The following is a 15838-nucleotide window of genomic DNA, read 5'->3' as shown; positions in this document are numbered from 1 at the left end:
CTATGACAGCTATGCCTTAACCCCATGTAAGCTCAACCTGAAGCTAAACTGCCCTGCAAACTGGGCATTTAAAACCGAAGGGCCCAGGGGAAAACATTTAAAATCCGTTAGAGTGAGTGGACGAAAAATAAATAATTTCGAATGAATAAGTAAAACTTAATGTTTTCCCAAGTTATTCTCTAAAACCTAGCATGCAGTAACAATATTGGAAATACTTTTAATCATCATCTTTACTGCAATCCTAATCACGTAAAAATAGAACATCTTGCAATCTCTTAAAATCTCATCCTCAATCCTTAGAAAAATATCATTTTCAAGAGACTCGTTTGATGATTAGGAAGGACTGTTGTCTAGTCATCTCATGCCATCTAGGAGGGACTGTCACCCAGATGACGCATCGGAATGGACTGCCAACCGGAATAGGAGGCAGTGGGTAGAAATGATTGCTAACTAGCCACAGGTAGTTAGAAGGGACTGCTAACTAACTACCTCATGTCATCTGGAAGGGACTGCCAACCAGGTGACGCATCGGAAGGGACTGCCAACCGGAATATGAAGTGGTGGGTAGAAGGGACTGCCAACTAGCCACAGGTAGTTAGAAGGGACTGCTAACTAACTATCTCATCTCATCAGGAAGGGACTGCCAACCAGGTGACGCATCAGAAGAGACTGCCAATCGGGATTAATCTGGAAGGGACTGCCAACCAGACTATTACCTAGAAGGGACTGCCAACTAGGTAATATACGCATGCGCCGAAGATAACCTCCTCAATAAACTGAATAGCCTCCTCAATAAACTGGAGACAACCTCTTTCAATTACTTGCTTTCGGAAAGAAACTCGCTGTTACTTCAATAAAACATTAAAAATTCACCGAAAGCATAACTCAGGATTATCTCGCTAACTCAAATTTCAATATCTCAATAAATCCTCGAAAGCATAAATCAAATACTCTGTAAATCAATAAATGATTTCGGAAAGAAATCTCAATCTAATTCAAGGCTGATAAGTGCGGAGCTCAATACTCAATAAATCTCGATAATTCAATCATGCTCAAATATTTGCTAAATCCTTCGTACTCGTATATCATCATAAAAACTGATATTCGAAATCAATAATTCTCATAATATTTTCTGAATCAGTCACTTCCCAAAAATCATTTCCCAACTCAATAACTCATAAATAATTAGCTTGAAAATCTATTGAAAGCCCTCGGGAAGGAAATCCACTAAAAATCCCATAACTCATAGAGCATAACAAATCTCAAGAAATCAAGCTCATAAAATCATAATACTCAATAATTCAAATAATAAATTAAACTTCAATCGGAAAATAATAATATACTGCATGCACATTTAATTTAAAAAAAATGTCCACTCACTGTACTATTTAGGCGACCACACAAACGGTTTCCTTCGTCGAGCAGTAGCTCGGTACGTCGTCCTGTACACAATTATAATTCGTGAATAACAATCCGGAAATTAAATACCATTCCCACATCATATCCTCAGAAATCACCAATCCACTTCTTCTTGGATTCAATCCAAACTTTACCACTATTACCAATTCATCGATTAAGTATTCCAAAGCGGAAACAAGGGAAAATATGAAGGTCGGATTCCCATAATCGACACCCGTCTCACTAAACTTCAGAAATTCCTAATCCATAACAAATCACTCCAAAATCACATTTACAAACTCTACAACAAATATAGGATTTAACTAGCTAAAAAAGCAGAATATAAATCACTGTTCATACACCGTACTAGTTACCCGTTGCACTATTCATGCGGCGACACTGTTCATGTGCGCGGCCAACTCCTCCTCCGGCCATCAAATTTCATCCACAGCATCATCTCAACATTTCCAATAACTTTCTCAACTGTGACAAAGTCAGAAAATACCTTGAAGTGGCCGAACAATTAAGCACTCCGAAGTACAGTGAAATTTTCCAATTATGCTTTCTTCCTCTGTGCTTCGATCTGGGTTATGAAACTTGGCGAGCATGAAGAGTGGCTCAAGGCGCTTCTAATGGACCTGAGTTTATGACTGGAGGTGGCCGGAAATCGGCGTTGACCAATTCGCTACAGTAAAAATGTTGGCTTCGATCTCTACATTTCTGGCCAAATCACCGTAAACAACTCCCACATGCGTGTTAAGGAGGAGGAGACGAGTCTATCGATGCTCACAGCTCGCCATTTGGTGGCCTAGAGGTGGTGGAAGAGAGAGTTGCAGAAGAGAGACAGATAGAGCACGGGGGAAGGAGAGAGAAAAGAAAGAAAAGTTACCCGGCCACAATAACTTTTCAAATTTATACAAATCTATCATAAACAGTAATTTTTATATTTCGCTTATAACTAGGGCTGTCACTCGGTCGGTTCGAATTGGTTATAGGTATTACCAACTTCAAAACCAAAGCTTTCGGTTTCAAAACTGAGCTACCAATTACTAACCAAAATTTTCGGTTTTTAATTATATCTACCAAATCCGGTATTTCGGTTTTCGGTATTACCAACTTTAAAACAACTAATTCTTTATAATATAAATTAGAATGAACAAAACTAGGTTTTTGAATTTTATAATCATAAACTTTGTATTCATCTATTGATTATAGCTTTCTTTTGTATATATGACATCAAGTTTTAGCAATTTTCAATAAAACTAGGTTATTTAACCATCTTTGACTAGGTTACTTAAAATACATGTACTATTAATATAGTATATGTAGAATGTTCATACTATTATAAAAGTTTTTATGTTTATTTCTTAATATACATGTATGTGCATTGAAAACTGTAGTATATAAATATAATATTTAAATAATCGGTAGATTCGGTATTTACCAAAACCAAACCAACTTTTTCTGTAATTTTCGATTTCGGTATTAATTATCAGTCTCGGTTACCAAAACGTCGGTTTACCGAACCTAAAACATCGGTTGGTATTCGGTCGGTTTAGTAATTACCAAACCAAGTGGCAGCCCTACTTATAACTTTTGCATACGAACTCCGATTTTTACGTACCACACATGCACGCGCTCGATTTAACGTCCTCTACAACTTTCATGAAGAAAATTTTCTCAAATTTTGACCCGAATAAAAAGTCAACTTTTAGGGCCCTCTAAAATATCGAAACGGAGCCAGAAAGTAAATGTAAATGTCGTTTACCCATCGAACGACTAGTAAACTGGTAAATTTAGGTTCTGGACGTTACAAGCGTTGTGAGCAGGAGCTTCATCGCCATGGCTGTTAGCTCAGAGAAAGCCTTACGGTTTGCTGATAGAGACGAATCCGAATTGGATTTTCACAAATGATTTTGGAGGTGTAATTTCAGAATTTTTCCTGATTAGGTGGGGCCCACCTGATCTGACATGGCATGGTTCGTTAGAGAGTTAACAGCTCTAATTGACGGATGATTGACGAAATGACCTATTAGACGGAGATTTGATAACGCAAGGGTGTTTTTGATGAAATTGAAAGTTCAAGGACTGAATTGATTTTGAACCTAAATTACAAGGTAGTAACCAGTATTTAGCCTAAAAATAAAAATAAAGTTTCAATAGTACCAAAATGTAGAGTTTGGTGGGTTTATGAGAAGCTGATAAAAAAAATCCAAACCTTTTACGCGCCCTACACGCTGGAACCCTAGGAAACTCTTCGCCGCCTTCACTCATGTCCGGCTGCACCGTGGCGCCGCGTCTTCGCCTGTGTATGATGTGTACGGTCGGACGGGATCCTTGTTGCTTGGGCAAGTCTGATGCTTGGAGATCGGAAGAAGTCTCTTTCCATTTCTTTTGGTCCAAGGAGGTGGCTGCTTTGGAGGGGAAGATATGGAGATGGGAAGGGATCGTTGGGGGTGGGCTGGATCTAGGACTTTTTGCAGTTGGCGGGTGGTGGATCGAGTTTGTTGGCTCACTAGTTTGCTGGGTGTCTGTGTTTTGGTTCTTGCTTTGGTGGCCGCTGCCGATCCATGGCGGATTGGTTCTTGGCTAAATCCTGGTTCGCCGAGTTCGACGGAGTGGGAGAGGGATGATGGTTGGGATAGCGTTGGTTCTAGATCTGGACTATGGCGGGATGATGGTTGGGATGACGTTGGTTCTAGATCTGGACTATGGCGGTACGATGTTGGGAGAAGGAGGAAGATGGGTGTTGCCTGTCACTGGCCTGACAACGATGGTGGTTGATGTCCGACACTGGTGGTGGCGCGGTGGGTGTGAGGGCAGAGGGGTTGTGCAGCTACTGACTTGGGCCAAGATGGATGGACCGTTCAGTTCCTTTGCTGATTTGGGCCTCTGGGCCCTGCCTTTGCTTGTGGGCTTGGTTTCGGTTTTTGTTGGCATTAGTCTTAAGTTGTTTATTTCAGTCGTGTCTTCTTGTGTGGTGTATCTTAGATCTATTTGTCAGATCTCAAATAAGTCCTTACTCTCTCGAGTTAAGGTTGTAGTCATGGTTTTCTTTGGGTTTGGTTTATGATTTTAGCTATTGTTCCAGTTGTGTTAGGTTTTAGCTGTCAGGTCGGGCGCACTACAGGTTGCGGCAGAGACAATCTTCTCCTTCGTCATCTAGAGGGTCGTTCTTGTTCTGGAGTTGGGTTAGCAGTGGTGGCGAAAAAGTCTGGCTATGGCTTAGACAATCATCCTTGGCCTTCTAGTGGGTCGTTCCTGTCTGGTTGTGGTTCAGAGGCGATGGCGATTTGGAGCAGTAGTGGATTGACAGTGTTGACATTAGGGAGGTGAAGGTGTTGGGTTTACTTTAGTCTCATGTCTAACGGTCCAGAAATTCATTTTGGTCGGGTTCGAAGTCACAACTAGTGTAGGCTTGGTCGATCAAAGGCTGGTTAGGTGGATTCGTGTTGACAAAGTTGAGTGTCAAGGATTCACTACTTCTGCACATGTTGTTTTTTCAGTTTAGTTGTTGTGCAAGTTTTCTTTTAGTCGGAGCCTCTTTGGCTCCTTCCGTCAGTCATTATAGAGTTCCAGTGTGAAGTCTAGCTGTCATTTCTATGTAAGAGATGTTGCTCAAAATTCATTGTAATTAGTTCATTATTAATGAAGTTTCTTCTTGATCAAAAAAAAAAATAATCTCCATTCACACATGCCTATTTTACCCAACTTGGCTCTAAGATTGCTTGAAACGTTAAAGTATTTTGCTCAGAAACGTTCAAATTATGGTGGTTGTCTCCCCTTGGACTAAAGTTTGGATTTGAATGTAACAACCCAATTTCTGTTGCTTGCAATATGCTCAAGGACATTGACCTTCATGTGGGGCTGGACGTAAAATAGCTGGTTTTTCTTCATCCTGTTGAAGGAAAAATCGATTTAGTGTGCATATTCAAACTAGGAGTAGCAATAGGAGAGAATGTTCTAGAGTTCCTAGTTCTTCTTGGATTAAGTTTTCCTTGTAACATTAGAACATGTACTTTGTAATCCCTATATATAAGGCTCCTATTCTCAATAATGAAATACAATTCTCTCATCAATCTCTCTCAAATCCTTTTTACTTAAACAAGTTATCAGCACGAGTTCTAACCAAAAACCAAAAACCCGAAAATCTTCTTCATCACCACAGCTCCTAGCCCATGCTAGCCTCACCTGCACGCCTGCCCCTGCAGCACCAACGCACACCAACTGAATCCTTCTCCTTTCCTATGCGCGTCCGTCTACTTGCAAGCCCCGAAACGTCTACCTTATCGGAGTTATTTTGAGACTTGTACACCAATCGAAGTGAAAGCTGTTCAGAAGAGAATCTGCTCCGAATTTCAACAAGTAAGTTTTTAAATTAAAGTTCCTGCTTTCCAAAATTTAAATTTCTTCTTCTTTTTCTTCGGGGACTTGCAACCTCCTTCTTCTACATCCCATCTTTCTTATAACGTGGGTTCGATTCTTGAGAAAGCGGAATCGTGGGGATTCACGCTATTAATGAACTAAGAGCGTTCGTAAGATTTCCGACTAAGAGCGTCAGTAAGCATTGATTTATGACCATATAAACATCATTGTTTCGGTCTAATCCAATCATTCTTGGAAATCGATTTCTTGGTAGCATAGCTCGGAAATCTTATTTATTAGTTGTCGTGGAAGTTTTAACTCCGAAACTAATATATTTCTTCTTCTTATTTTCAGGATGTCGAAGCCGAAGCTTGACTTTCCTATACTTGACTCAACTGGCTTAGAGTATCATAGTTGGGTCATGATGTTGAGAACCATCTCACTACAAAAGGGATCCTACTGGTAATTCAAGCACCAAATCCCGAGCTCATATTTGAGCGTACGGCTACAAATAATGCCACCGCTCTCATCTTGATGAGACGCCACATGGATAAATCACTCCAATTGGAGTACATGGCAATCAAGGATACTAGGTAATTATGGGTTGCGCTAGAAGAGCTTCTTGGTAATGTCAAGGATACCCTCCTCCCCGACTTGAAAGTTCAACGGAGCAATCTACGATTCGCCGACTTCAAGTCTGTAGCTGAATATAATTTAGAAGTTCTACGCCTCAAAACCATGTTGGGGTTTTGTGGACAACCAGTCACAGAGCAAGAGCTAATTGAGAAAACTCTCTCCACCTTCCCCGTCTCAACAATTTTGCTATCAAAGCAATATCAAACTAAATACAATACTGGACTGATCACGAGGTTTCATCAGCTAATTAATGTCATGTCTGTAGCTGAAAAACATGATAATATCCTCGTGAAGAATTATAATTCAAGGCCTATCAAAACTAAGAGCGTTCAAGAGGCGAATTATAATAATGCACCCAAAGGAGAGCGCAAGGAGCGGAACCCTAAAAATAAGGGACATAACGGACATTTTGGTCTATATAACCGCCCTACAAAGGAAGGAAACCGCCAAGATGGAGCGGGAACACGTGGCAACAAAGGCCAACGTGGGAGAGGAGGGCACAAGGTTGCCGGCCATAGGGGTGGCGCCATTGTCCAACAAGGACGTCAATCTCGTCCTCATGCACAAGAAGCATCTCAATTCAAGGGAGGAAATCGTAATGATGCATGCCATAGATGTGGATCTATTGAACATTAGTTCAAGCAATGAAATGCAAGCAATCAACTAGCTGCACATTACAAGGCATATAGAGACTTTAGAGAGCATGAAGCCTATCTTGCCGAAGAAGAAGAAGATGGTGATGATGCCAACGTCAATCTCACCATAGCGGACTTCAAATTTGACAAAGAATTGCACAAAGATGTTGCAGATTTTGATTAGTATAGTCCTTAGTTTTATTTTTTTGCAAGAATTATGTAATGGCAATATGCCTTAGTCAATAAATAACAATTGTATTAACTCTTTCTCATGTGACGCATCTAATAAAGTATGATGTCTAGGAAAGTAATTGAGATTAGTGGTACTTAAGAGAGCTTCGCTCCACCGACATCTCTCTCTACTTCCCTAGTCATATTTGATTGGAGTTACCAAATGGATAGAGTGACTACGATTTGATTTTTATTTTGGATTAGATAAATGGTCACGAAACTTTGATGTAATCATTGTCTATTATTAATATAAAGTATCAATTTATTTTATCTCATGTCGTGGACATATTTTTCAAACTTTTTATTAAGCTTGAAAGATATAAGAGCCAATGGTTTTCATGTGGAAACACATTGTGAGAATGGACAAGAGTTTCTTTGCATCACCTCTAATGACTACGGACATAAAAGAGTCTTAGAGAAACTTATGTGTCGATCTAGTGGGTTGTATGCAACCACTATTCGCATAATTGAATCCAATCATGTTATGAGAAATGATTTATGGGATTCTGACACATATAGGCTTTGGCACTACCGTTTGGGACATCCAGGTCATGACATGATGATTCGAATATTAAAGACTTCACACGGACATCCATTTTTCATAACGAAAAGAAGTAAAAGTCAGATTTTGGACAAAGAAAGAGCACATGCACCTCACGGCACCGTTCGCCCCCAAAACCGACCATCCTTGGCCGGTGCCGCCATCCCCCTGCAACCTCAGGGTGGCATTGACGCCACCAATGCTCTTTCTACTCCAAATTTTGTTTCTAAAGTCAATTGTGACTTCGTGGCTCAACCAAAATCCTCATTAGTTGTTTCTAAAGCCCACCATTCATTCTGCAAAGCCTGCTCTTTAGCAAAATTAGGATCGAAACCATCCTATGTAAAGGACACTAAAGAAAATATATCATTCTTACAAAGAATTCAAGGTGATATTTGTGGACCTATTCAACCACCATGCGAACCATTTCGATATTTTATGGTGTTGGTTGATGCATCGACACACTGGTCACATGTCATGCTTTTGTCCACAAGGAACGCTGAATTTTCTAAACTCCTAGCACAAATTATTAAGTTAAGGGCTCACCACCCTGATCATCCTATTAAGTCTATAAGATTAGACAATGCTGGGGAGTTTACATCAAAAACTTTTGATGATTATTGCATGTCCATTGGGATTGATGTTGAACATCCAGTTCCTCATGTTCACACCCAAAATGGTCTCACAGAAGCCGCCATTAAACGACTACAAATGGTCGCTAGGGCATTGGTAATGCGCACCAATCTCCCTATCTCTGCTTGGGGCTATGCAATATTGCATGCAGCTGTGCTAATTTGTCTTAGGCCTACTGCCACTCAACCATTTTCTGCGTCCCAGATGGTGACTGGGTATGAGCCTGATGTCTCATACTTACGCATATTTGGGTGTGCAGTTTATGTTCCTATTGCGTCGCCACAGTGCACCAAAATGGGTCCTCAATGACAATTAGGCGTTTACGGTGGATATGATTCTCCAACGATTGTCAACTACTTAGAGCCCTTGACAGGCGATCTCTTTACCGCTAGATTTGCGGATTGTCACTTCAATGAGACAGTCTTCCCATCGTTAGGAGGAGATAAGAACATCAATGTTCAACAGGAATGACAGGAATTGTCATGGTCTGTCCCCACTCTGTCTCATCTTGATCGCCGATCCGCACAGTCTGAAATTGAAGTAAGGAGAATTCTCGATCTTTAGAACGTAGTAGAATAGATGCTTGATGCATTTTCTGATATCGCTAAAGTGACGAGATCACATATACCTGCTGCAAACGTGCCTGCAAGGATTGATGTCCCTAAAATTAAAGGACATGACGCCATCTCAAGGGCAACTGAGCATGGCGCCAACATCCCCTCTCACAGTGATGGTGACGTTGTGGCTAGGCCCATGGCTCCTGCCAGGAAGCGCGGGAGGCCCATAGGTTCGATGGATTCTCGCCCAAGAAAGAAAGCGAGTTTGGCACAAAATAATCCATTAATTATCGATGTAAATAATCCATCTCATGAGAATATTCCGGATTATGGTTATGTCCAAGAGACATCATTGGGGGACGCTCCAATGTCAAAACCAACTCCAGCTATAGAGAGATCTTCATGAATTACACTAGTGTATATGAGATTATGGATAAAAATTCTATGGCAATTGATGATGCATTTGCATATCATGTTGCAAAAGGAATCATAGAATATGATGATATCGAACCTAGCTCGCTCTGTCGAAGAATGTCAACGAAGAGTTGATTGGCGTAAATGGAAAGATGCGATCTAGGTTGAATTGAATTCACTAGCAAAGAGACAGGTATTTGGGCTTATAACGCAGACACCCCCAGATGTAAAACCAGTTGGCCATAAATGGGTCTTTGTTAGAAAGCGTAATGAGAAAAAAGAGGTGATTAGATATAAAGTCCACCTCATGGCGCAAGGTTTCTCACAACGCCCTGGAATCGACTACGAGGAAACATATTCTCCCGTAATGGACATTATAACGTTCCGCTACCTTATCAGTTTGGTAGTTTCCGAAAAACTTGACATGCAGCTTATGAATGTGGTTACAACATATCTCTATGGGGATCTAGATTCATATATATATATGAAGGTTCCAAATGGACTTCAATTACCCAAATCAAGTGGCTCTAAACCACGGAGCGCGTTTTCAATAAGATTAAAACGCTCACTATATGGATTAAAACAGTCCGGATGGATGTGGTATAACCGTCTAAGTGACTACTTGATTGGGAAGGGATATATTAACAATGAAATATGCCCATGAGTGTTCATTAAAAGAACAAGTTTCGGATTTGCAATCGTAGCAGTTTATGTCGCTGACATGAATCTAATTGGAACTCTAGATGAGTTAAAGGAAACTGCTAAATACTTGAAATCCGAATTTGAGATGAAAGATCTTGGGAAAACATGGTTTTGTCTTGGTTTAGAACTCGAGCACCGTAGTGATGGGATTTTGATCCATCAGTCTGCATATACTCAGAAAATTCTAAGACGCTTTAATAAAGATAAAGCAAAGCTTGTGACTACTCCCATGATCTGTCGTAGTCTTGAGCCCGGAAAAGATCCGTTTTGTCCAAAGGATGAGGACAAAGAATCATTAGAGGCCGAAGTGCCCTATTTAAGTGCAATAGGCTCATTATTGTAGTTAGCTCAATGCACAAGACCGGACATCTCCTTCGCATTGAACTTGTTAGCTCGTCATAGCTCTGCCCCAACACGCTGCCATTGGATTGGTGTAAAGACAATATTTCGATACCTAAGAGGCACGATAAATATGGGCCTATTTTATCCCTACAGAGAGAAGAGGAATGACGGAAAATTGGGACTGGACCGCAAGAGGCAAATTGCTGCCGTCAAAAGAATGACAGCCATCCATGCTACCAACGCCTCCGCCTCCTCCCATGGTGGCCGGCATCCTTCATCTTCCCTCCCTCAAAATGAAAATGATGTTTTGATGGGTTTTGCTGATGCAGGGTACCTCTCTGACTCTCACAAAGGTCGCTCCCAAACGGGTTATGTCTTTACCATGTGAAGCACTGCGATATCTTGGAGTTCTACAAAGCAGACCCTTATTGCTACTTCCTCAAATCATACAGAGATTATTGCTCTACATGAAGTCGTACGTGAATGTATATGGCTAAGGTCTGTAATTAGATATATTCAAGGAAGTTGTGGTTTGAAGTCTACTACAGATGAACCTACATGCATTTATGAGGATAATGCAGCTTGTATTGAGCAAATGAAGTTAGGTTTCATCAAGGGCGACAACACCAAGCATATATCGCCTAAGTTCTTTTATAATTAGCAACAACAATCACTTCTAAATATTGAAGTGAATCAAATCCGATCAGAGGAAAATGTAGAAGACTTATTCACTAAGTCGTTACCTAAATCCACATTCGAGAAACATGTGAAGAGCATCGGATTGAGAAAGTTATCCGAACTCCCACGATTGTAGCAATCAGGGGGAGATATCGACGTCAGGGGGAGTTATGATGTCTACATGTTCGATCTCGAAGAATGAATGACGTGTTGCACTCTTTTTCTCCTCCTCGAAGTAATTTTTGTCCCACAGGGTTTTTCACTCGAGCAAAGTTTTTAACAAGGCAACGGATGAAGCATCACCACCAAGTTTGAGCGGCACATGGGGGAGTGTTGAAGGAAAAATCGATTTAGTGTGCCTATTCAAACTAGGAGTAGCAATAGGAGAGAAGGTTCTAGAGTTCCTAGTTCTACTTGGATTAAGTTTTCCTTGTAACATTAGAACATGTACTTTGTAATCCATATATATAGGGCTCCTATTCTCAATAATGAAATACAATTCTCTCATCAATCTCTCTCAAATCCTTTTTATGGTATCATTGTTTGGTGTTGTGCATGTAATAATCTTTCTAGTCGTAGCTCGTCACACTTGAAAGCTACTGTTTTTTGGAATCTCAATTACAATTTACAAGCACCATGTTTGTGATTCAAAGTGTGTGCTAGGGAAAATAGACATCTCAGTCACTGGTAGAGCTTGATTTAGCTGTGGAATTAAGCACCACTCTTGACAATTTGTTTGGTGGCAGGTTCGGCTTTTCAGCTGAATTTGGATACTTAATTTGAACTATCAAGCTTGCAGATGCAAAGAAATGTAGCTCAAAATCAGTGGGAACTAAATCATATTGAAAATGGAACATGCAATGAGGCATCAAAACTCTTAACTGTTAATGATACATGAGCTAACATTACACCTTGCTTGAAAGCCTAAAACTCCATGCATACATCTCCATTGATAATATGAGCTTCTGTCATCTTGGCCCTGAAAGCCGAACACCTGACATGGGCATATCACTATAGTAACCATTGAGTCCTGCTGGCGAAGTAACTTCTTTGCTGCACCAATGCAAAAAACTCAAATGAGGACCTGACCGTGGGGAGGATGTCGGCGATGGTGGTAGATCACAAAGACCTTCAAGCATCTGGACCACTCTAGTCATTGAGGGTCTCAACTGCATCTCAGCTTGAATACACCACAATGCAACTTCAATTGCAGCCACTACTTTCTCATCTTTTTCATCGACATCTAACTTTGGATCAATGAATTCTTTCAAGTTTCCCTCTTCCAAAAGTTTAAAGGCATGAGAAGGAAAGTGAGATTTCCCTGAACTCTCCCCGGGAGCAAAATTCCTTTTTCCACCAACGATCTCAAGCAAAACCATGCCGTAACTATAAACGTCACTTTTCTCTGATATGGCAGCATTGGTGAGCCATTCTGGTGCAAGGTACCCTCTCGTGCCCCTCAACGTCGTGTGTACAAGGCTTTGGTCCCGGTTCATCAGCTTAGCCAAACCAAAATCTGAAACTTTGGCATTGAAATTTTCATCAAGAAGAACATTTTCAGGTTTTATATCACAGTGGACAATCTTCTCTTCACATTCTTCATGGAGATAAGCCAACCCTTTTGCAGTTCCCAATGCAATATTGAATCTTGCGTTCCAATCCAAAAAATGGTCATCATTTTTTTTGTTGAATATCCATTTATCTAAAGACCCTTGTGCCATATACTCATAGACAAGAAGCCTGTGAAGCCCTTCTGCACAAAAGCCTCTCAGCTTGACCAAATGCGCATGTCGAATTTTCCCAATGATAGTAACTTCAGCTCTAAACTCTTTCTTCCCCTGAAGTTGTCCCTCTAACTTTTTCACAGCAAGCCGGATGCCATCTGGAAGCTCACCTAGGTAAACAGAACCAAACCCTCCTATGCCAATTTTTGTGGAGAAATTTTTAGTTGCTGTTTTAAGATCGCTATAACTGAAACGAATAGGCATTCCTGAAAGACTGTCCAAGAAAGTATCCTCTTCCCTGATTTCTTCAGAGTAGTCCAGTAATCTCTTCTTCTTGCGGTAGTACAATAATCCAAAAGAAACTAGACCAACACACACCAATAATGTTACAGTCACAATGACCGCTATAACAAGGATGTGCATTTTCCCATTTCGGTTTGCCTTCTTTGCAGGGCTTAGCCCTACATCTTCAGTAAAGACCTTCATATATGAGGTATAACCAGTACTATTCGCAGCCGAACGTTGCAAATTCCCGACCTGGTCAAACAGAAAACAATTTCCAGTAGTGTTTTCGAAGAACAGAACAAGGCAAGAACAGTCACCAAGGCAAGCTTCTTTGCAGGAACTCAAATTGGATTTCAAAGAGGGTTTAGTGAAACCAAGCGCAAAATAATCAAGCTTCTGATCTACATAAAGAAGGTCCACTGAACTTTTGGAGGTACTACATGTTGGGACTGCTGGAGGTCTGCAATTAAAGCGAGAGGTGAGAAGCGAGGGGCATTGGCACCAACCATCAAAAAAGCACACAAAGTAAGGCTCACAACGCTCAGGCAGGCTGCAAGACTCTTGTGGGATCTTAGTTGCTTCAGCGACAACAGAACTTCCTTTCTGAAAATTAAGGAAGGTGATTGAGCCATCCTGGCCTAAAACAGTGGCCCAGAAGGCATTCGGATCTTTGTTGTCGGAGAAAACAAATTGCCAAAGTAAGGATTTACTTTGATAATAGAAATTCAATGAATTGGACACCAGAGACACAGAGTGAACCTTTCCACTGACATTGTTATTGCTTTTCCTGCTCTCATCTGCTATTGACCAATAGATCTGAGGAGTTTGATATCCAGCATACAGAACCAACTCGCCTGACTGAATCTCGAGATAATTAGACAAGTTGTTCTTGTCCCGAAAGCTCTTGAGTTTCATTCCTTCCAAGAACTCCTGACCCGGTAAAAGAGTATCAGTCGGGTGGCTAAAACTCTGCCAAAGAATGCTTCCGTTCTCTCCAAGCAACACCAAGTTTCCCGAATCCCGCAATTCCATGGCTGTAACTACTTCTCCCGTTGTGTTGGTAGACCAAACCTTATCATCGCCGCTTTCCAAGTAGACATTGCCATTTTTATTGAAGGCAAATTTATCAGAATTTGCAACCAGTAAGTCTCTATTAGCAGTCCAAACCACTTTGGACGTGCCCAAGTGAATGATCACCAGTAAAAACGACTTGACCTCAAGGACATCAAGGCCTTGGTAGAATCCAAGAGCAAATGCTGAGTTGTTGGACAGCAGGAACCGCCCCGAATTATCAATCCATTCCATCTGGGATGCCTGGAACCCGGGATAAATCCTAGTTGAATGTTGCTGACTAGCTATGCAGGTATTCAACTCAAGGAGGAGGATCATAAAGAGCCACAAAGCTCTAAACTGGAACAAACCCATGATTAACTGCACCAAATCTGTGGACTCTGCTAAACAAGACCCAGGATTCAGTCCAACAACATGGTTTTATATCAAAACTTCAAGGCTTTTGGGTGAATAAAGGTGGAACCCCATTTTAAGCCAAAGAAAGCCAGACACTTTGTTTGTGACCTCTTGGGATTGAATTGCAGGAGTGTAAATAGTTAGTTACACAAACCCATCTGGGAACTTCTATACTCGCGCTAAAAACAAAAGATTGATTTGAAGTTGGACTACAATTCAACTTATAAACAGGGATATACCACAAAAAGACTGATTGAAACAGCAACTACCCAATACAGAGAAACAAAATCACAACGATCATAACCAGAAAACAGGTGGTTCTGTTTGCCTACAGTTTAATAAATTCTTAAAGCAAAACAGTAGCAGCCTATATCTAGGAGCGGGAGAAAAGATTAGAGACTATGACTGACTGACCAAATGTGTTGGAATAGCACAGAAATCAATGGATGTGCATATGCTGCTGCTTGGACTTGGAGGAAAGGGAATATAGAGAATCTTGATGAATCTACGTGTTTCTGATCCCGAGTTACAAGAGAGTGAGGGAGAGGGCAGGGTGTGAAATCTAATGATATAGTAGTTCTGGCTCATGTGCACAGTTATTTGTACACAGGTCTTATTCGGTGTGAAAGCATCAACGCTTATTAAATGACCAACTACATTTCTACAATGTCACTATTATTGTGTAAACATGGGACTGAATAAAAGACTCGTAGAAGAAGACAATGATGAACTTCTTTACCGTAGGCTTTGGGTTTTTGTTTTTGTTTTTTTCTGTGGATTCCAGTGTTCCGATTATTTTTTACTTTCTATTTTAAATATTTTCTGAGAAGTTTAATGCCCAAATATTACTTTCTGCGCCCACTCCATAATTAAACAAATATTACTTATTATGATTGAAAATTGTTGGGCTGGTGGATGATACAAAGATTGTTGTCAGGTCCTTCCCATAATGTTTCACTATGCCATGCTCCAAGAACTTGCAATGGAGTGGCATATAGACTAGCCAATATTGCTTTTGAGTATAGTAGTAGTAGTCTTTGGTTTACTAGAATACCAAACTGCATTGTCGATGTAATGCAGTATGATTGTAACCATATTGGCTAAAGCCTTCTAATACAGTTCTTTCTTTGATTAAAAAAAAAATGAAATTTGAACTAACTAAAAAGCGAACTATAAAAACAATAAAAATCTCTGTCTTTCTAAATGAAAATTTACTGGCAGTCTACTTGT

General features: G+C 40.5%; 1 protein-coding gene across 1 annotated transcript; it reads right to left on the bottom strand.

The window, feature by feature from the left end:
* Positions 1 to 11801: 11801 nt before the first annotated feature.
* On the bottom strand, positions 11802 to 15202 carry LOC112188899 (G-type lectin S-receptor-like serine/threonine-protein kinase SD2-5). Its single transcript, XM_024328128.2, has one exon. The coding sequence runs from the start codon at positions 14564 to 14566 to the stop codon at positions 12101 to 12103; it is 2466 nt and encodes an 821-aa protein (XP_024183896.1). The 5' UTR covers positions 14567 to 15202; the 3' UTR covers positions 11802 to 12100.
* Positions 15203 to 15838: the final 636 nt, after the last annotated feature.

Source organism: Rosa chinensis, chromosome 2, assembly GCF_002994745.2.
Source record: "Rosa chinensis cultivar Old Blush chromosome 2, RchiOBHm-V2, whole genome shotgun sequence".
NCBI classification, from domain to species: domain Eukaryota; kingdom Viridiplantae; phylum Streptophyta; class Magnoliopsida; order Rosales; family Rosaceae; genus Rosa; species Rosa chinensis.
The sequence above is the reverse complement of the archived record's forward strand: the minus strand, read 5'-3'. Positions and strand labels throughout refer to the sequence as shown.